Here is a 22,076-nt window from a genome sequence, read left to right as displayed (position 1 = left end):
GGTGCGACACAAACACGCACAAAAACAGAAACTCACACAAACACACACAAAACCAGAAACTCACACAAACACACACACATATACAAAGAAACACACAGACACAAAAACACACAAACACACACGCAAACACAAACGCACGATCGCGGGCCCGGGAGCGCGGCCCCGGTCGCTCGGGGACTGCCCCGGCGGGAGGACGGGGACAGGCGGCACTTCCCGGAGGCGGCGGCCGCTCCCCGCTGGCGAGGGCTGGGCTGCGCCCTGCCGGGCCGGGCCGGGCTGGGCTGAGCTGTGCCGGGCTGGGCCGGGCCGGGCTGGGCTAAGCTGTGCCGGGCTGGGCTGTGCCAGGCAGCCCCGCCGGACCCTTTCCCCCGGCGGGCAGGGCAGGGAAGCGGAATAGCGGCGAGGGGCCGAGAAGGGGAGGGGAGGACCGGTCCCGGCGGGGCGGGGTGGGGGCCGTGCCTGGCACCTGTGCGGCGGGCGGGGCGCGCTGGGCGCGGCTCGGCCCCGGCGCTGGGGAAGCGGCGGAGGCGCAACAGGTCCGCGGAGCCGAGCCGAGCCCGGCCGTGCCCGGCCGTGCCCATGGCCGGCCGCGGGCCCGAGCAGGGCTACATCCGCACCGTGCTGGGCCAGCAGATCCTGGGCGAGCTGGACAGCTCCAGCCTGGCGCTGCCCTCCGAGGACCGGCTGAAGCTGTCGGGAGATCGCGCCGGGGAGGAGAAGGCTCTGCGGATCCAGCGGCAGGTCCAGCAGACGCTGGCCAGGAAGAGCCGGGGCTCGCTGTACAATGGTGAGTGCCCGCCCGACCCGCGATGCTCTCCGGGGACGAGGAGGGACCCAGGACACGGCTCCGAGATGGGACCCCAGGCGGCCCCGTGGCTCCCCGGCCCTGGGGCATGCGGACTGCTCGGGCAGGAAATCAAAATCGTGGCTCTGTCCGCTCTGCTTTTACTCTTTTCCCACCGCCGCGGGTCAGGAGTTTCTCCCTCCCAACCTCCGCCGTACTCGGTGTGTGCCGGGGCCGCTCCAGGCTCTGCGCTGCCCGAGGGGGAACCGAGCTGAAATTCTCCTAATCCAACAGGCGCTTCATGTGCTTATTTTAATGCCTTTAGCTTTACCCACTGCTCCTGTTTGCGAAGTGAAATGGGAAGAATCGTAGGAAAAGTTTTGCCTTGTTTAACCGTGAAATTAAAAAAAAAAAAAAAAAAAAAAAAAAGAAAGTTTGGAAAAGTAACTCTAGGAAATGCATGAATGGGAAGCACAGAAGCACAGAACGATAATGCTATCAGACATTATTTACCCAGCTCTTTGACATGCGTGCTGCAGACTGACGTCAGTCATCCCTCGCTTCCCAGATCTTGTAGCCAGAAGGCCAAACCCGCCAGGAAATCTGCAGCCACACCTTGTGCCCCAAGCAGAGCCCGGCCACAGCAACAAGGCACCACAGGGTGACTGCCAGGCGCTGAGGGTTAAAGGCAAGATACTCGAGGGGTTAAGTCTTAACTATTCATGAAAACTTTATATACCATGGAACTTTATTTTTGTTTTTAAATGGGAAGATATGACTGACTCTAAGGCTACATGCCCTGTTGCTCCGTTGTCCTTAAAGAAGTTGTCACCCTTCATTTGCTAAAAGCTGTGAGACAAAAGTCTTTATAACCATACTTCACTCATCTATCTTAAGAGTCAGGCAGATGAATATTTTCTTGTTCTTTGTCTGGTTTCTATTTTAAAAAACAGCTCATGGCACAAATGGACGTATTCTGCTTGTAGAAATCAGTTGTACAAATCACATAAACGGGTTTGCAATGTGCAGATAAACATGCAAGTCTTTAGCTTGGCTGCTGTCATTTAAATATGGATTCTAAACACTTTTAGGGTAGCTTAATTTCTTTTTTTCTCAGCAGAGAGCCTGCAAAAAGCTTTTTAAGAGTAGTTTATAAATTATATGGTGTAGTGAACCTGAGCTCCTGCCTCTAAACCATGCATAAAATGCTATGAAAACAGAGTTCCCCTGCTCTCAAGTCATCCTGGCTTCTCTGGAGTACATCAACAGACCTGATGTATCTGGAGGTAGTTATCTTGGTTTGCTTTGTTTTTCTAAAGGTCAAGTATTTGATGCCCTTGCATTTCTGAGACACCAAAACTTTTAAACTTCAGGATAAGGGGTGGAAAATGGCATGTCTGTAACATGTCTTGTTCATGCAAAAAATGAACTTTTTCTTCTTTCAAACTTATTTTTATGGGCAAGTTGCTATACAATTTTTAGTCCCACTGTAAAACTCAGGAAAAAAATAATGAAAACTGAAATGCATTCCATTAATTTATACATATGTATAATACATGTATATCTGTCTAGATCTTAAATATACATATTGTGAATCATAGCCAGTCTTGCATTTAACATGTTGGCTTTCCTGAAAAATATACAAAAACTTGCATGTGTGTCCCAATATGCTTTCTATATAGATTTGCTCAAAACTGGACCATGCTTTCAGAAACATTAGAATTCTGGTGTGTAGGGAACTTTTTAGAAATATGCCCTTTTTTACATGCAAAAGCATCCCTTTCTGTGAATTACAGCCCTTTTCTGGCTACATTCATCAAGGTTCTTATATTGCTTCCAGTTTCAGGGGAGGATTACAAATATTTAGAGGGAGCAGGAGCAGTCCCCTGTGACACAACTATGCTGCCTGCAGGAGTATTTCAGACTCTGCTCAGCAAGGCACTTAGTGCATACCGAGCCACAGTGTTCACATGCATGCCTAAAATTAGCCAAGCACATAACCACTGGGTGTGAAAAATCAGTGGAGGCAAAAGTTCTTGCCCAGTGTCATCACTGCACACCCATCTTCTACTGACTGTACTCTGACTATACTCTACTGAAACTCTGAAGCCACAATTTGTCAGCCAGCATAATTTCTCCCTAGAGTTTCAAATTAGAGATGTCTACATAGCCTTCAGCACTACTTTTATATGGAATATTTTTTCCTCCTATCCCCATACTATATGTTGTTTCATGCCCTTTTCCCCCTTTTGGAAGGTGTGTTTCTTTCTGATAATAGAAAGTCAGAAATCTTCAGATTTGAGGATTCCACCTGCTGCCAAAGGAATGAAGTTACATATGTGCTCAGCTCTTTTCAAGATGTTGTCAAGCATTGTTAATAGCTTTTCAAGCAGTTCAACAACAGCTGCAACTTGTCCAGTTTACCCACTGCTGAGCCTTTATAAATTAAATCACTGCACTTGAAAGTTTTGAACAGCTAAAGCAGTCATATCAAATTTCTGGATGCTGTTTAGGAATGGAAGTACAATTGTAGGTAGTTCCACCTTATCAAAATAAAAGTGGCATTTGGAATCAGAGATTTTAATGACTGCTGTTTTGTTGCACATGCTGGTTTTGTTTCATGCACATTTTAGGACTCTTATAAACTTCATTCTGTTTATGAGTCCACTTGCCTCTGCTCTTGTTCCTTTTGGATTTTGATTAGCTCTTTAAGGCATCCTTATCAGATCCTGCCTAAAAAGTGAGGGCAGAATTGAGTAATTTATCACACAAAACCAAATGCCCTGATGAACTGCTGTCTGCATACTGATTCTTTTTCTAACAAGTTTTATAAACACAGGGTGTTTATTAAAAAACCAGCCAAACAAAAAAATAAATCAGAATTAAATCTTATGTGATTTCCAAATAAAAAACCAGCATCAGATATAAGACAATGGAAATCAGAGACTTATTTATTCCTCACATTTAATAATTTCTAAATTTCCTAGTATTTTCTTGTTACAGTTGCTTTTAGGGACTCAGGGCACTTTTCTGTCCTTACCTTTATATTTTTCAGAATGCTGACATGTTAACTGTTCCATATTAATTTTCTGTTTCTATCTTCTGGGATAAGGAAGTAAAAAAATATCTGTGTTGACTTTCGATTTTTGTTGGTGTTGTTACATTCCTCTGCTTTCTGAGCCAGAAGAAATCTTTTTCTTAAATTTGAACCCTTGTGTAAATGTCCTAACCAACACAAAATGTTAGAAAATCTCCTCTGGGACCAGGCACGTGCTGGCAGAGTGGTGAAGAAGCACAATCAAGAGGAAGGCTCTTTGATGTGGAGATGAAGGGATTCAGTGATGGCTTTGATTTGACATCATTAAATGTCATCATCTCAGTCCATCCTGAGTGCTGAAGTACAAAAAGGGATGGGAGGGTGCCAGTCCAGGAGTGCTGAGGAGTCCCCGTGGGGCAGGTGACCATCCAGGTGCCCTGAGCAGGAGTGGGCAATGAGCACTGGGCAGGGGACACTCTGGGGGTGTGACAGTCCCTCAGGTTCTGTTACAGGTACAGCTACATTAAAGACTGCACTGAGAAGTTCAAAGCCAAAATTTGGCTTTCATGGTATCCATTCAAACATGAAAGCACTGAAGACTCACATCAGTGAGTTCCCTCTGTCTGTGGTTTAAGGGGGATTTGATACACCCAGCCCTTAGTAGAGATAATTCTCTTTTTCATCTACCAGATATCTTAGAGATGCCTCTTGTCATTGTTGCTTCTGAAAGCAAAGCAAACATTGGGGTGGTCTGTCTGCAGCCATAGGCAGGGATTTCTGGGGAGGAATTCCCAAGGCCTTGGGAGGTGTTGGGCTTGTCACCTGCAGGGGGACAAAGGAGCCTTGAGAAGACAGATGGGATTTCTGCTCAGTCATCTGTACAGCCTGCTGCCTCCTGATCCTGGAATTATTTTTTCTACTCTCAGAATTTTCTTGTAACTGTTGCAATATCAGGTGACTTCTGCACAGCTTTTATTTTAGGTGTGGAGAAGAGCAGAGGAGTCCAGTTTGCCTCCTCCACTGACCACATCCAAGGTGTTCCTCTGCTGTTTTAGTTCACACTGACAGCAGAGAGGGAGCTGATAAGCAGTTCCACTCCGTTGCCCACACATGGGTGTCTGATGCTGTCTGAGATGCCTGAGTTGTCCAAAATACCCCTGTGGGTTGACAGACATGATGCAGGGCCTGCAGCAAACCCATTTTTTCCTGATTGGCTGCTGGAAATCAAGTGTAGTGTCCTATGGCCTCTCAAATAGTGTTTGTCCCCTGTGGATGAGTAACCGAATCATGGGCTTATTTCCTGAGGAGAGAGTTTTTGTGAGACTTAAAACACTGAGAACCAAAGCCAGAGAGTACTAGTCCTAACAGTAAATAAGAACATAATATAAATTTTAAAAATAATAATTCTTGGCTTTTTAAAATCGAAGAACAAAACATTGCACTGGGTGTGTAATGTTGAGTGAAAATAAGCTGAGGGAAGCCTTGCCGGCACAGGCAAGTTCTGATCAGGTCACCTATCCTGCATCTCATAACTCCTGGAAAGGCACAGCATTTAGTTCCCACTTTCTCCTTTACCACACTGACTTTTGGCACAAGTAACCAGCACACAGTAAAAACCATGCCTTTTATGTCTGCCTAATAAATCTACAGGTAAAAGGCCAGCAGAATAATTTACTGGTGTGATAAGAGCAAGCAAGACATAACTGCAAAGTGGAATTCCATAGGTTGACAAGTACTGTGTTTGTCTCTGAAAGAGAAAAAATTTTACTAATGGATAATTTCTCAGGGTAAAAAAGGGGGACTGCTTGAAAGATAACTGCATGGTACAATTTTTGATTTACTCTATTTTGTTTTTCTAAGAGGGAGCTATTAGATATGTAGTTTATCCTCAGCCAGGTAATGGATGGCCTTGCTATTTTTAACTTGTCCTCTTTTTTGTATTTTTACTTTTAATGAAGACAAGCTTAGAGTTACCTAAAATATACAAGAATTACTTACTGAAAGGGCCTTTATGCTCCAAATAGATAACTGAGAATACTTTCTCACTAAGTACAGTAAACAGGAAAAAAAATGCAAACTGTAAAGAATCAGAAATTTATGGGTATTTATATTTCATGATTTATTGTATGAAAGTCTTTTAATATGCAGCAATGAAGAAAGTGAATCTTTAAAAAGCCAGCACCTAGCTGAGATGGACTCTTACTGGGCACCTGAAACAGTACATTGCCGTGGTAATGATATGACACAAATGAGACATCCATATAAATCTGCAGATTTGGGATGTTGGTGCACATTTCTGTGAATTTTTTGCAGTATAAGAGAACAATTTACTCCTGCCTCTTTCTCATGTGCTCAGGTAACCCTTGGGCTACAGTAACCTTGTCATGTCAGGAAGGAATTATTGCAATCCAAATCATGAGTTTGACCAAGCTGCACCATTCCACTCTCATGACACAAAGTTACTGTGAATGTGTCCTAGCAAATCACCTCATGCATGTTTAAATCTGCCAAAATGAGAGAATTGGAAAGTATGATTATACAAGCAAAATTATTGCAATTTATGTTTGCATTAGGCCTCAAATTATCACATTCTGCCATTATACTGTATTTTACTGTATTATGATTTATACACAAATATGATCTTCAGCAGTTTGGGCAAGTCAGTGATTGTTTCTTTAGATTTCTTCTCTGTAGTATCTCAGGTAATATTTGCTGTTTTGAAAATTGATGGCCTGTTAACTTCTTTATTGACCAGTATTACCAGTTCAGCCTAGTAGGCCCATTTATGACTGATTTGAGGTCTTGCTTTCAACTTCTTTCACCTCTTTAAACCTGTGTTAATTACATTCCTATGTGCAGATTCTCATAGTAACATGGGAATCTCATAAATAATTATTTCATTAATATCTGTTGCTTTTAAAAGTTTCATTAATAGAAGCACTCACTCTTTGGAAATGAAAAGAGTGAAAAAAAGGAACAGCCCAAAGGTTTTGTGGGTCTGTTTGGGGTTTTACTGGAAGAAATAACCACAATGTGCTGCTCTATTTTCAGAGCTGGGTCATGGAAAAAAAGAGAGCAGATAACCAGATAAGATGTAGATCTTTGGGATTATTTGTAGGATTAGTGGACCTTTCAGGTGCAGATTTGAAGTGCCACTGGAAAACCCAACTTTACAGCATCATGAGCTGTAGAGTTTGTTCACAGGCTCTTGGTGCTGCTGGGGTGGAGCACTGAGGTCAGTGCAGCATTATTTGCTCCAATACACTGTGATTAAATTGGCACCTGAGGGAGAGGAAACAGCAGCAGCTGAGGCAGACAGCTGTGAAATAGAGTCTATACTCAGTGTGTGCTGTTTGTTTACAGCTGTACCTGGTGAAATCTGCATCTCTAGTGTGCACAGTAACAGATAGGGACATCAACCTGTGTTTCTCAGCTCCAATCTACAGCTGCATTTTTTTTAATCTCTTGTGTATGTAGTCAGCCAGGGTAAACCATGCATTTATATATTTGCATGTGCATTCAAAGTGGTTACAGTGAAAAATAAGTGTTCTTAGTTCAGTGATACTGTTTCTCAGCACTTAATCATTTCGTTATCTGGGATATTTTAAGTATCAGCTTGCTTTGTTAAAACATTTTTCGTAGCTTCAGGAGTCACTGGATTCCTAAAAGCTAAAATAACTCTTAAGCAAAGTACATAGGGAACTGAAAAAAATGGCTTGTATCCTTGGGAAAATGCAAATATCCTTCCATCATTTCCCTGGTTAATTTTCAGCTTACATAAATGTCAGTGCTGACTGCTGCCAGTATTATGTATCATGCTTTATCAGAATGCCATGTTTTGGTAAGATCTGACTAATACTGGTCTTTGGTTCCAGGCAGCCTGCACCGTGCATCCAGTGTACCAGAGCGTGTCTATAACATGGGGATCACTGAGATGGATTCTGCACCAAGGTCTCCCTACAGTTTCTCATTTTACCAGGCAAACCAGGTGAGGAAAGGAAGACAATGAGTAGAAATAAAAATAGTAGCACACACATAGTTTATTCATTTTGTTGCCACAAATAATAGCATTTAGGTGGTGTTATGAGGTCCGTTTGCTTGTTTGTTTTCTTTTTAAAGCCTGATTTCTTAAAAATGAGGGTTTTACAATGAAATCTCTTCATGTTCTCCCTTCCTTCCAATGACTTCAGAGCCCAGTAGCAAAATTCAAGCCAATAATACAGATGGGCTGTTTGCAGTGCCGTTGGGTTTGTGAGAATTGGCATCAGGGTAGAAACTGAAAAAACGTATTTACACTTCACTGAGGCAAAGGCTGTGACAAGTCAGACCTTCATCCCTCCCACCAGACAGCAGCTCAGTCAGCACATCTGTACCTCAGGGTGGGCAGAGGCCAGGCTGCCCAGACAAACAGAATTAAGCATCCAAAACCAAAGGAAAACAGATTGCTTTAGTTTCACAAATCCTTTAGTTTTTCACAATGTAGAGTGGTTCCTTTTAAATAATCCTGTTGTAACCTGTTTTATCATTATAACAATTCCAGCAGTACAGTCCTTGCAATACAACGGTGTTTCTAAACCATCTAATCATAAATTCTCTTGTTATTTTGACCAGCTTTTCTTGGGGTCAGGGCCTGAATGCTGAGATAAATAATTGGTTTCATGCAGGGTTTTTGACACAGCTCATAATTGGTTTTGGACCTATTTGAAGGAGGGACTGGGAAATTAACACAGCTCAATAGCAATGCTGCTGCACAATCAATTTAGTAAACTGAAAGCATTTTGGCTTGAGAACAGAAACATTTATTTGCTAAATAACTATGTATGAAGAGGGCAATCATTTCCTAATTTTAGACTACTCAAGAATGGCGTTTTGTCATTAAAAGCAACAGCCCAGCTTTTGACCAGGCAGTGAAGCAGCTCTGGCTCTGTACAGGGAGAGACAGAAACATTTACCTAAACACATTGCATTCTCTGTCCTCCCACCCTTTATTCTCACCTGTCCTGCAGTCTATAATATTTGACCTGAATTCATTCCTTCCAGAAGACAGCAACAAGAGGAAAACTGGAGATGACACAGGACAGGCAGGGGGTGGGGAGAAAAGAGAAAAAAGTGTAAAAGCTGGGAAAAGCCACAAGGTCTAGTGCTTCACAAAAAATGGTAATTACCCCTAAACAACAGATAAAGATGTCCTTGCATAACTTCTGTAGAATAAACAGATATATCCAATGATCTTTGCCTGAGCCTGCTAGTTTCTATAACCTTTACTCCTTTTGTGATTCAACTATCACCCTCAGGGTCTCCTCAACAGTGAAATGAAGGGAATTCAGTCTGGCATCTATCTGCTTAGCACTGTTTCTTCAATTAAAAGCTTGTGTAAATTTCTCAGTTTACCTTAAAAAATGCCTTTAATATTTCTAAACTTTAATACAATGTGGAGATATGGAGCTTTCTTTTATGGTTGTATGCCCCTATGCTTACTGATTTTTTTCAAAATTGGTCCATGACTCCTGTATTTCAAGGCCAGATAGTGTCCCAAGTTGGTTTAGTTTTGGAAGGTTTTGAATGGAGTATGCAGTCCAACACAGAGTACAAGAAAAAAGTATAAGAATCAAGAGGCCTCAAACACTACCTAAAAGTAAGAATCATGAAGCTGCATTCTGCAGAGAAAGGTTGACTGCAGTGGATTTGTTTGGTTTAGAAAAGAGAAAATTGTAAAGCCAAATTATGACCTAATACAGTCTCTCCCCATTAGGTATAGGAAGAAAAAATAATCTAAAATTGCAGCTGTGGAATTAGGGAAGTCATTGAGATGGTGAAATGGTTCTTTTAATTTTCTTGGAATATTATACAGTCTCCTTAATTTTTAAGAGGCTAAACAAACAGAGAAGAGACTATCTCTTTTTACCAGATCCTACCAGAAATGAACACAAGTGCTAAATAACTTTATATTAATAAGGTTATTATCAATATCAAAACACTTCAGTATAAAATTTTTTATACCTGATTGATTAATTTTCTTCTGTCTATTAGACAGCCTTGAACTTAGCTTTAGTAGCAGATGTTGGTGTTAATCCCCAAGGAGTTTCAACAGAAGAATCTCCATTAAAAATCAATCAATCATTAATAATTCTTCTCTTCAACAGAAGAAACTCCATTAATAATCAGTCTGTTCATTACCAGGCTTAATTGACCTATGAAACTGGTTTGAGTTCATGACAGAAGTCAGGATGCTTAGCCTTTGTCTCCTGATGTTTATACTGTACTTCTTCCTGTCTTCATGAGGGAGGTACCAAGAAGTGTGGCAGAATCCCATTTGATGCACAATTTTGGCAACGTTCACGTATTTTTTTGTAATTCTGAGAGCAGACTGTAGAATTTTTGCCTTTACTTTGTTTGGCTTGGTTTCTCTTGGTTTGGTTTCTCTTGGTTTGGTTTCTCTGCTGCTAATCCTAAATGCTGTGACCTTACTGTGTCTCCTGTTGTTCCATGCCCCCTGGAGCAGGTTGCCTCCCCATCCTCTTACACCAACGGCTGGGGGACAAGGATCGCCTACAGGACGATGGAGGAGAGAGCTCAAAGGCAGCCTCTGAAGAGACTGGAGGTTTCACCCCAGCGAAGTCCGGACAGGTTGGCCTACATGCCCAAGGATTTTCACTACGATGGAGGGATCTCAGCTGGGCTCTCCCCGAGGTACGGAGATGGCCTGAGGTGCAGCGGGACCGTGCCGCCGCGGTACGCCCGCTCCGAGATCGTCGGCTACAGCCTCCGCGACTCCGTGCACAGGGGACGCTCCTTCAGGAGACACTCCCGCCCGGGGGCTGCCAGTGATGCTCTCCTTGATGGTGCCTACCCCGCTGTCCCTCTGTACCACCAGCCTGGCAACAGCCGCAGCATGAGCAACCTCCTGGAGAAGGAGAACTACCTGGCCTCAGAGAGCGCCGTGGGACAGGTGAGGTCCCCGGCCACGTCCCTCTTGTCTCAGAACAGGCACTCGGTGAGGTCCAGCTTCTACCAAACCACCTTCAGAAACACCCAGAGCAGGAGGGAGGTTTCCCAGCCAGCTTCCATAGGCAGTGTCACTGCAGAAACGGATGGGAAGAGGATGCCGGTGACAGCTGCTGTGGCCGCAGCAGGGAGGAATGGGTTCCTGCAGAGCGAGCAAGCGACCCTCAATGGATCTCAGCTGGGGTAAGCACAGTGCAGGACCTGCTTTGGCTCTGGGCTCTCACAGCTGACAAGAACGTGCTTGTTAGGAAGGAAACTGATAGCCTGGGGTTCAGCAGCCAGCACCATGCATGAAATATCAGTGCAGAGGAAGCAGAAAGCAGACTGGCTTTTAAAAAGCCACATCCAGTGCAACGGAGGAAAGGGGAGAAAAAATGTATGTGTATGTACAATGCAAGGTGTACACCTCCTGCTGAAGTTTGGGACCCCCTTTTGCCAAGAGTTAACTTTATCAGGGAACATGAAACAGTCACTGAGCAATTTACAACCTAAGTCACAATACACAATTGGTAAATGCTGTGCTCACAAGAGCCCACACGATATCAGCTCTGGTTCTCATGGGAACAGGTCAGAAAAGGACCAGTGGGACATTTTGGCAATTGGCAATTTCCACTGTAAAATCCTCCATGGTTTCAAGGACACCTCTTAGTTTTTATAAACTTTATCAGGAGACATGAAACAGTCACTAAGTAACTTACAACCTAAGTCACAATACACAAAATTGTATTGGCAAATGTTGTGCTCACAAGAGCCCACACGATATCAGCACTGGTTCTCATGGGAACAGGTTAGAAAAGTACCAGTGGGACAGCTTTTGGCAGATTGACAAATTCCAGTTAAAAATCCTCCACGGTTTCAAGGACACATCTTAGTTTTTATAAATTTCAGGCAAAACACAGGCAGAGATTTTTCTCTGTAGCACCATCCCTCCCTAGAACAAATACAAACTGCTCTGAATCCCAAGACCCCAGAGCTTCCAACTACCACTCTGAGGGAGTTATCTTAATTTGAAACTCTCTAAGCTCCATGCCAAAAAATCCCAAATCTGTCCCCAGACTTCATGAAAATTGTTTAAAACACTGGAAAGGGTTGTTTGGGTTTTTTCCCAAAATTATTTCCCCCACCAAAAATTCCTTTCCAGAGAAGATTTCAGAATGTTTAAAATCGGTTCCATTTTCAAAAGAGAAATTATATTATTTCTGAATTTCCCCTCAGGAGTGAATATCTTTTCATTTTGGAATAATTCTGAATGTTTCCAGAGCTGTTACATTTCAATGGACAGGACAAGCAACTTGCTATACAGGAGAAGGCTGCATGTTTATTCTGGTTTTTGCTGTTGTTTCAGAATTCAAATAAGGATCCTAAAATTTCTGTTTAAGTTAATCATAGTGTGATTTACAAGAGTATTATTAAGAAATGGCTTTTTTCCCATAACTGTGTAGCTGTTAAGTTCATTTTTCTGGAGACTTATCTTTCTTCTTTTTCTGATTTTCCTGCTTTGTGAGAAAAGGCATCACCTGATATCACTGCCATGTGCAGATCAGGTATTTTTTGTTGTCAAGTACATGCTGTGTGTTATGATTATATTTGCAGACATTTATGGTATTATGCTCACTTCTGCTCTTGATAGAAATTTTCATTTCTGGGTGATGCAAGACTTAGGAGATCTGACATTACTTATGTTGACTTATAAGCACTAAGCTATTAAGTCCAAAAAAACCAGCTGAGAGCTCACAACAGCTAAAGATTTTGGAATAGTAATACTGAAAAGAGGCACCTGGCTTTGTTTGTCAGTAGGGAGGACTTTGTTTTTCAGTAAGACAATTTACAAACATGTATCCCATTGATTTAATAATCTGCTTAACTTTTGGTACATTCTAGAATGCATTTCTGAGCCACAACCAACAATTTTTATCTTGAAGTACATGTAGGAGCAATTTTGGCTTTTCTTTTGCAGATGCAGACAGTGGAGTCTGGTTGTCTGTCTGTACAAGCATCAACCAAAATATTTTAATGCCTTCAGATGTAAAAATCAGTCTTGAGTCATTGTGCAAGTGGCTTTAATGTGACCATGTTAACTCAGATGGAAGATTTGTGATCTTCTGGAAATCTTTGTGATGGCATAATCCCTTAAGGGCCAGGTTTTAGGTTCAGCATTTGCCAGAAGTTCTCTCAGTTCAAGGCATTTGTAGACACTCTCAATTTTCTGGTTATTTCTCATTCTCTTATTTGAAGGTTGCATTTATCTGACATATTGCTACCTTACTTGTTGCTCCCTTTAGTAATGTAAAGGGAAAAAAAAAACATAAGCTTGGTTTTGGAGTAATTTAATATTTTCAGAAACCTGTACTTTTTTTAAATGCAGGCCACGATTTAAGTCTTTCCAAGTGAATTAAGAGAATGTAAAATAGTTGTGTAAGTTTAAAGCTGTGTACAGCATTTGAAATGTATCACAAATGCATTTTCAAACTTCCTGTAAAAATATTAGCTCATGCAATGAAAGCAAAGTAGAAAAAAAATCAAAGTACAGAGATGTTATCTCTGTATCTTCTGGTGAAGTGAATCAGTTAAGAGCATCCTTATGATTAAGAGCTTAGAAAAGAGAGAGGCTCAACCTGAAGCTGTCTGAGAAATGACTGCTTGCAGAATCTGATCTCTAAATGTGCTGAAAGCTGCCACAAAATGTATTTGTCTCAAAACTGGTATACTTTGGCAATTAAGCTGAAGCCAGAATCTGTCAAATCATTGTTCTGTTGAACAACCTCTGCCTGGCTGACCATTTGTTTGTTGTCTCTTCATGTGTCAGTCCACCACAGAGCTAATCAAGTTTGCCTGTAAATACTTTGAGGGTGGGAATGGAATCTCTGCATCAAATTCTATTTTGACAAGAGTTAGGGTGCTGCAGCTTTATGAATACCACTGAGGGTCAGAGATGGTATTGCATCCCTGTTTGCTGCCAGATAAAACGTTAGGGAATGTTATTTTTATCCACTGTAGAGCAATCCAAGTATGGCAGTGCACAACAGGAGAGAAATCCTCTGCCTGCTGCATGAAGGGGTAACTGTGACTGGGGAGCTGTATTGTATTTGCAGGCATCCCCATGGCAGGGAGGAATGATGCATCTGACTCCATGCTCTCAGAAGGCTAATTTATTATTTTATTATACTCTATTATATTAAAGAATACTATTCTAAAGGATACAGAAAAGATACTTTACTAAAATGCTCAAAGGTACTGATGAAAACTCGTGACCCCTTCCAGAGTCCTGACACAGTTTGACACTGATTGGCCAAAGAGTCAAAACAACTCACACCAGAATCCAATCAAACAATCACCTGTGGTGAACAATCTCCAAACACATTCCACATGAACACAACACAGGAGAAGCAAATGAGGTAAAAATTGTTTTCCTTTTCTCTGAGGCTTCTCAGCTTCCCAGGAGAAAAATCCTGGGCAAAGGGATTTTTCAGAGAATGTAAATGCCACACGCTGCTGTCAGTCTCAGGGCAGAGCTACACCCAGCACCTAGAAATGCACTGTCTGCCTGTCCAAGTGTCCATCTCAGCCTGGCAGTGGCTCCTGGTGGACTTTTACTTCTCTGGAACACCCTTGGCATCCTGAGGTTGAGTTCCCACATAAATTCTCTGGTGTCCCCTGAGGGATCAGCTCATGCTTGACCTTGGGAAGCCCATGGTTCTATTCTTCTTCAGCTGCTGGTCAGTAAAATGCCACCATTTAGTTCATCAGAGATGTCTGCTGATCACAGAAGGTGACTAAATGTGGTCACAGCACTCCGAAATTATTGCTGTGTCCAACAGGTGGACATGGTTGGTCACATGTGCAGGTTTATAACACAGTCTCAAAGCCTTTGCTGATTTAAGACATGTAACTAAAACCAAAGGTTGAAAAGCCTGTTTTTCAGTTCCACTACAGAGTAAAACAAAGGAATATCATCTGGCTAATTTTCCATATTCCACTTTTCTGAGCATTGTTAATTATTATTTAATACTTCTGCTTAGTTTAAAGAAAAAAATTTAAAGTTTCAACTTTACTTAATCTACTTCCCAGGTGCTAATTTTAATGTAAAAGGCAATTGAGTTAAAATGTCTAACTACAGATTCTTTTACTGACATGATTATCAAGTAAACCATTCTGATTCTGGTAGCTCTGCAGTAGGGTTATTGCCAATTACTGCTTGTTTTGCTGTGGGTCACAGACTGCCCTCTCATCCCCTTCTGCCTGGTGTCACAGCTGCTACTACAAAATGCTCTGCATTTAGGAAAAAAAAAAAATAGAATGTTCACATTCTTGTCAACTTTTCTCTCCCCATTTTTTTTATCTGCGTACAGCATATTTGAAACCAAAAGTAAATAAAAAGTCTGGGGAGCATAACCACCTGTCCCAGAGCTAATGCGCCTGATTGTGCCATTAATTGTTTTATGTTCCATTTACTGGGAAAAAAATGTGTTTGGTGACCTCTCTTTCCATTTTTTTTATGTGGTTGTCTAACACAATCATCATTTAAGCAAACAAGTTGGAAGGGAAGTGGTAGCACATACTTTTGGTATTCTCCACATCGGCTCTCTACCACAGAATCTCTACATACTCAGTTTAATGAGTGGTATTCTTATTTTTCCCACCTGAAAAATAGCTTTGCCCATCTATTTCAAATGAGAACAACTTCCTTTTTTGAAAAAATGAGGTTCTGAATCCTGCACAAATGGAGTCTGGGAACTACGACACTGATGAAAGGCATAAGGACAAATCTAAAAAACTATTCACTATTGAGAAAAATATCAAAGTATCTTCACAGCCAGTAATAGTCATTCTGACATGGTTATGGCCTTCTTTTGATCCTCATCCACTTCTTCATCCACTTCTTCATCCTCCCTTTCACATTCTTCATTCATCCTCTGGATGGAAACACTGATACAAACATCTGCTGATATTTCCATTTTGTTAATATAACTTAAAGCATGACTTGCTTTCTCCAGAACCACACTTCCATTTATGACTTTCTCTTCCCCCTGAATGTCAGTTTCTCTTAAAGCCATTATGATATTTTCTGCTACTGGAAAGGAAAAAAAATTTCTAAGAAAAGCTAGAGTTACATGAAAAACACAAAAATCCAATTTTACAAGACTGCATTTTTCTGCAGTCTTTCTTCACTAGATCTCTCTGTCTATACTTTGAAGGAGCCCAGAAGTGGAGATGACCCTGGAGCGTGCAGTGAACATTCTGAAGAGTGAAAATACACAGTCCACCCCCAGGATCCTTGCTGCAGTGACTTTCATACAGCATGAGTGCTTCCAAAAAGCAGATGCCAGGAGAAAAGTAAGTTATTCTTTTTCCAGTTACAATCAGGCAGAGAAAATCAGACTCTATACTTTATGGCACTGTGTGCCAACATGAAAAGAAAGAAGGCAGTCTGAGTAACCTTATAGGATACTGATGTTAGATATTTCCTCTAAAATGCATTGATGTGTTTTGCTGCAGATTCTTTTGAACCCACTCATTGTATGCCCACTCAGTTTGCCCTTTTTCAGACCAATAAATTTAATTCTTTCAGCCTTTATAAATCATGGAGTCTGAACTTTTTGTCAGTATAGTTGCTCCTGTCTCCCATTTTTTACTTGCATGCAGAAATATCCCAAAAAACAAAATTCTGGGTACAGTGCAAACTTATCCAAGCTTCAGGGTTTGTTAGGACTGCACAAATGTGTTAAAAAGCACATGGATTAGCAAAAATGTGAAGGGCTCACTAGAACTGTGCACATGCATTAGTACATTGTTTAGGTTTACCAAATTTTCAAGATTTTAAATTTTCTCTTACAAGAAACTTGTTAAGTCTCTTAGAAGTTTTTTGAAAGGGTCTGTTAAAAATATTCTCTCTTCCTTTTCTTTAAATATCATTAGTGAACACAAATATGTCTCTCCTGCTGAACAGTTCTGTACAATAAAGTGAAAGGTGATTGTTTATTTTAACCATTAAAAACATTATTACACCTGCTTTGGTTTGGTTTGTAATGTGCTCAACATTAAGGCTGTAACCCCAGCCTTAGTTCCATCATTATGTGCATGCAGTCCACTTCAGTGACAGCCAAATGTCTCTCTGTCCTTTTTACTTGCTTTAGGGTGTGTCAGAGTCAGTTTTGGGAGAAAATAACAGCACAGGTGGCAACCTTAACTTCAAACTGAGCACAGAGCTTCAGAACTGAATGTTTGAAAGAGGATTATTACACAGACCTCTCTCAGGCAGCTTCCCAGAAAAACAGTGTTCAGGTTGGAGCAGTCAGCCTGAAGCTGCCTTACATTTTCCTGTCTGTCCCACATATCCTCTAATGAGCTTTTCTGTTTGCTGCCTGTCAGACTTGTTCACGTTGGCATGTCTTGTGTCCCCTCTTTAGCCTTTCAGCCTGCATTCTTTGTCTATTGTTCCCTGATATCTGAGAGTTTGTGGGTCTAGTGGTCTTTCTGTTTCTGTGAACTTCTCAGTATTTTGGTGACTTTGTCTACTAATGAAAATTTAGAAGGACCAGTCAATAGCTGTTGTAAATTCTCAGCAAATTAGGTTGAAATAGCACTCCTTTTACAAGAGCTATAAATGCCTTAAAATTACTGGCAGAAAGTCTGCAGAAATATTTTTTAAAAACCAAACAACTAGAGTATTGGTGTCAAAAGGGCTGATCTACTGCTATGAAACAGGTTGATGTGCCTTCAGCATGCTCTGTGCACCACTGCCCTCACCACAGATATTCCTGTATTCCACTCTGCTGGCATTTAGGTGATTGCTGAGTGACTGCAGGGGGAATCAGCTCAGCAGGGCAGGATAAAGAAACTGTGCCTTTTGTACAGGTGGGTCAGAGGAGAGGCTGCCAGGCTGTGTAGTTTACTCCAGGATGGACAAAAGGCTTTGTTGCATTGCATTTCTTCGTGTTGCCAGCACCTGCTGGTTGTATTGAATTCTTTTTGTCGTTAAACTCTGGACTGTTTGAGACACTTGTATCACGTTTCTGAGTCTTTCATGTGCTGTTGGCTCTGCACAAGGGTGAGTTTGTCCACAAAACCATATGGCATTTTGAGATGCTGGAGGAGACTGTTGGTAATGGTACATTAATGTAAGGTACTTTCTACAGTAAATTCATTCCTGAGTCAGCTCAGGCTTGCTTGTGTCATATCACAGTTTGTATGGGATTCACCACAACAAACCATTTGTTTTCATGTTATGGAATTTAAGCTATTGTTTCCAGCTACTGTAACATAACATCTTATAAGTCCTTCATTCTTTTGGGGCCAAAAGCTCGTTTTCGGAAGATTCAAACACTGAAAAGTAGTCTGTTCTTAATGTGGGTAGTTTTGTAGATAGCTAGCTAACAATGTCTACTGCTCTACATTTTGATGCTTACTTTTACTATTCTTCCTCTGTGTGGCATAGTTAAGAAGTATTAAGTTTAATGTATTGGGTTTTAATACACTTTCAATACATGCATTGGGAAGAACACTGTCTTTTCATCAGGCTGGCTGCTGAGGAAAAAAACCAACCTGGTTATAAATGTTCCAGAATTAAATCTCAAATATTCATTTCACCAACATGGAAGCTAAAAGGCAGAGTGATTAAATGTCTTGTCAGAGAATACAAATCTGTGGCAAAGCTAGAAGAAATTTAGTATCATTCTCTGATATTAATTATGAAAACATGTTGCCTCTCCTAGTTGTGGATTTTAAGTATTAGTCATACAAAAGCCCAGAGGTTAATAGCCATGTCCAAATGATTAATGATCTGTGCTTCAAGACTCTCAAAGAGGAGCAAATGAAAGGAGTCCCTATAACTACTTAAACGTTTTCTGGGGCAGGGGGGAGTTTGTCATTTACAGCACCTGAGCATTCTCTGCTGTGCTCTGTTTTCCTTGCAGGTTTTCTCTCTTGGTGGTATCCCCAAGCTTTTGCAGCTCCTTGAGGTTCAGAATGAGGACATTCAGCGGGCAGCATGCGGTGCTCTGAGAAACTTGGTGTTCGAGGACAATGACAACAAGCTGGAAGTGTCAGAGCAGAAAGGGATCCCTCTGCTGCTCCGCCTGCTCCGGCACAGCAGGGACATAGAGACCAAGAAGCAAATCACAGGTAGTGTTTTCTCTGCAGCCAAGCATGAAGTGCTTTAAGCAGTGCAAAAGCTTTCAGGGAGAGGTACATGATTGTTTAGTGACTAAATGCAAAAACATTGTCACCGAGTCTAAGCAATTCCCAGAGGGTAAAATTCCAAGGTCCTTACTCAAGGCCAGTCTTTCAGTCAGTAACAAGAGATTGGGAATGCAACTTCCCCTCTTAAAGCTTCTTCAGAGGTGAAGTGAGTGTGCTTGCAGGACGCTTTAGATCCTTGATATTCCAGAAAAGAAAGTCAGGCTCCCTAGGGGTGCCTGGGACCATAATTAATGCCTGCTACTTACACAGCAGCTCAGCCTGCATTTCTTGACTCTGCTGATAGCACCTACTGGAAGTTCCTTGTTGAAGGCTGTCATCCAGAGTGTCCTGTGCCAAGGACAGAAGTGCATGTTCTATTCCCCACAACCCCCACTGTCCCAGATTCCTGCTTCATCCTGCAGTCCCATGTGTCCCTAGCGTGTCTCTTGGAATTCCACTGCTTGTGACCCACATTCCTTCTAATTAGCATGCAAAGGAAGAGCAGGCTTATATTTTATAAATGGAAAACATGAATAAATGAAGAGGGATTATTTCAAGTGAGCTTTAAAGATGCCAGGAACAAAATCTATTAAGAGAACAGTGCATGAAAGATACTGAAATTGCCAAGCAGCCCTGTCCTGAAGCAAAGACATGTTGAGACTTTCTGTAATTCTGCATTCTTCTAAGTATTTGCAATACTCTGCTCCCTAAGCTTGAGAACAAAGCTTTGTATTGTTGGCTGTTTTTTAGCTCAGTTCTGCAGCTCTGCAACGTTAAAGTGTTTTAAAGTTCTTCACACTCATCAGTTGCAGAACTGGGTCACAGAGTAGTTCACTGTACAGTGCCTTAACTCTCAATGCTGTTACAGACCACTGAGGGAAGCAGAGAAAGTGATGGCAGAGTGGCAAGAAAGCCAATGCTCTTTCCTTCCCAGCAGTTCCATAATTTCTGACAAAAGTGTTGAATGTGCCTGATAACTCACATGTATGTTGTGAATATTACTGTCTTCCCCTTCGCCAATGTGGAAATGGATACAGGAACATTTTCTTTCAGCAATTACTGCTGTCACTGAACATGAATATTTACTCACAAAACAAAGAAGACACCAAAAATTATTTATGCCAAGCAGGATGATGTAGTTTGTGTAAAGCAAAATATTATGATGTGCTTTCATGCCTATCAGTTGCAAAGGACAACTTTAAAAATACAGCAAGAGAGAAGTGTTTCTTATTTTGTTCAAGACCAAATGTGCAGCCAGGAGGAAATGCACCGGGTACCTTAGAGAAAATGCCACTAGGGCATACTTTTTGCCATCACTTGGGCAGTTCTTCCAGGTCCTCAGCAAGCTGCAAGGAGCCTACAAGACCAAAAATTAGTCTGGATGAATAATTTCACCTCTTGCATTGCCTTTGACTTCATACAGGACTAGTGGAATATCATATCTATGTATGCAGTCTGTCTGAAATGTGCACCTCCAGGAAAGGGTTCATGTGAAAGACTTGGTCTTACACCAGTCTGCACCAGAAGTCCATTTGTCTTTCCTCATCATGCATATTACTTACCTGCTTTGACTGCAAATTAGGGACTTCTAAATGTAGGGCATCATATTCAGCTAAATGTCTTTGCCCATAAAGTATTTGTAAAATCATCTTGGTACCTGATAATGCCTCATTGAACTGTAGTGAAAAGCTCCTGGCCAAGGATTGAAGGCATGCAGTAGATAATAAAGATGTCTAAGCACAGCAGAGGGAAGTTTTTTGTTTCTACTGCTGTGTGGGAAGCATGGTACCAAAGCACTCCACCTGACAAAAGTATATGAAATAAGGAAGTTTTAGGAGAAAAGGAAGTTAAAACTCTGAGATGGAAGTTTTCTGATACTGTACTTCATTACCTGTCAGAAATACAGTACTGCTGCTCTTGAGATAAGTAAATCTCAGCCTCAGAAGCTTATCTTTAAAGGTCACTGCTTTATGAGGACCATCAGTGTTAATACAGACAAGCACTTGCCTAACATTAATCCATATTTTATCATATGTTCTCAAGGAATACTTTGATGGCCTGTATTTTCTTCAGGACCAGGCTCAGGAACACAGAGTGAGCCACTGTGCCTTGCATTGTGCTGTGAAAAGACTGAGAGCAACCCAAGTGTGTGGAGATAAATGCAGATTTAGCATGTGCCTCACAGGCTGTGAGCACACAAAAACCACCAAAGCAAAGCAGCTTTGTGCTGGTGACAGGGCTTTGAAAGCTGCTGTGGGCCAGCCTGCCTAATACCCCCCTGCAGAAAAGAGCTGCCCAGATCCTCTGCAATTTCTGTGCTCATATGATCTCTTCACAGGGGGAATCAGACCTGCCAAGATCACTGAATTTGGCTGAATTTGGTGGCTTCACAAAAGCATTGATAGAGATAAACAGAGGCTCTCTCCTTTCTTTGGCACACATGCTACTTAGAAATCTCTTAGGAAAGGAGTGAGGTTCTTCCTAAATGGTAGGAGAGGATTTCGTTTGCAAGACCTAAGACAGGATTGGAGTTTTGTAGTATTTGGAGAGCATACTGAGGAACAGAAAATAAAATGGCTGTGGCATAAAAGAACCAAAAGATTTTAGCTTTTAAAGGTAAGCCAGATGAGCCTCCAGGGAGCAGCTAACCTCCTGATCCTGTTATCATGCAGCGTAAATATAAGAAATGAAAGAAAACTTTTCCTGCAGGGAAGATTACAGAATGAGCAGAACTGTCATTAAAAGAAATGTAAATCTAAAAGCAGACCCCACCCATTTTTCCAAAGAACCATCTAAGGGAAAGCAGTGCTCCTAGGAATATAGCATAGGTGCAAGGAAACAATCCACTGCTAGAGACATTTCTTAATGTGCACAAATTCATCCACACCCAGAATAGCACTGAGAGAATTCTTCTGAGCCCAGAGAGACAGTGCCTGTGGGTAAAGGTAGGGTTTTTGTTGGAAGATTTACAGTGAGAGCGCTATCTCACATTCTCTCCTGACAATTCAAAGTATCTGCCTGTAATTCCAAATGTATATTTTTCTTTTTGAAAGTGTATTCTGTTCTTGTGCC

The 22,076-nt window shown here is 41.7% G+C and overlaps 1 protein-coding gene across 3 annotated transcripts in view; it reads left to right on the top strand.

Moving 5' to 3' along the window:
• The first annotated feature begins 481 nt into the window (after nt 1-481).
• PKP2 (plakophilin 2) overlaps nt 482-22,076 on the top strand; it is a 40,080-nt gene continuing 18,485 nt past the window's right edge. The window contains exons 1-5 of one of the 3 annotated variants that reach the window (XM_059845921.1): nt 482-787; nt 7,697-7,809; nt 10,324-11,009; nt 16,022-16,160; nt 18,740-18,947. In XM_059845921.1, the coding sequence (XP_059701904.1) occupies nt 580-787; nt 7,697-7,809; nt 10,324-11,009; nt 16,022-16,160; nt 18,740-18,947 (1,354 nt within the window). In that variant the 5' untranslated portion in view covers nt 482-579. The remainder of the gene's footprint in view (nt 788-7,696; nt 7,810-10,323; nt 11,010-16,021; nt 16,161-18,739; nt 18,948-22,076) is intronic. The other 2 variants (XM_059845920.1, XM_059845922.1) reach the window with 2 other exon arrangements.

Source organism: Haemorhous mexicanus, chromosome 5 (genome assembly GCF_027477595.1).
Source record: "Haemorhous mexicanus isolate bHaeMex1 chromosome 5, bHaeMex1.pri, whole genome shotgun sequence".
NCBI classification, from domain to species: Eukaryota; Metazoa; Chordata; class Aves; order Passeriformes; family Fringillidae; genus Haemorhous; species Haemorhous mexicanus.
Note: the sequence above shows the minus strand (reverse complement) of the source record. Positions and strands in the feature narration are given on the sequence as shown.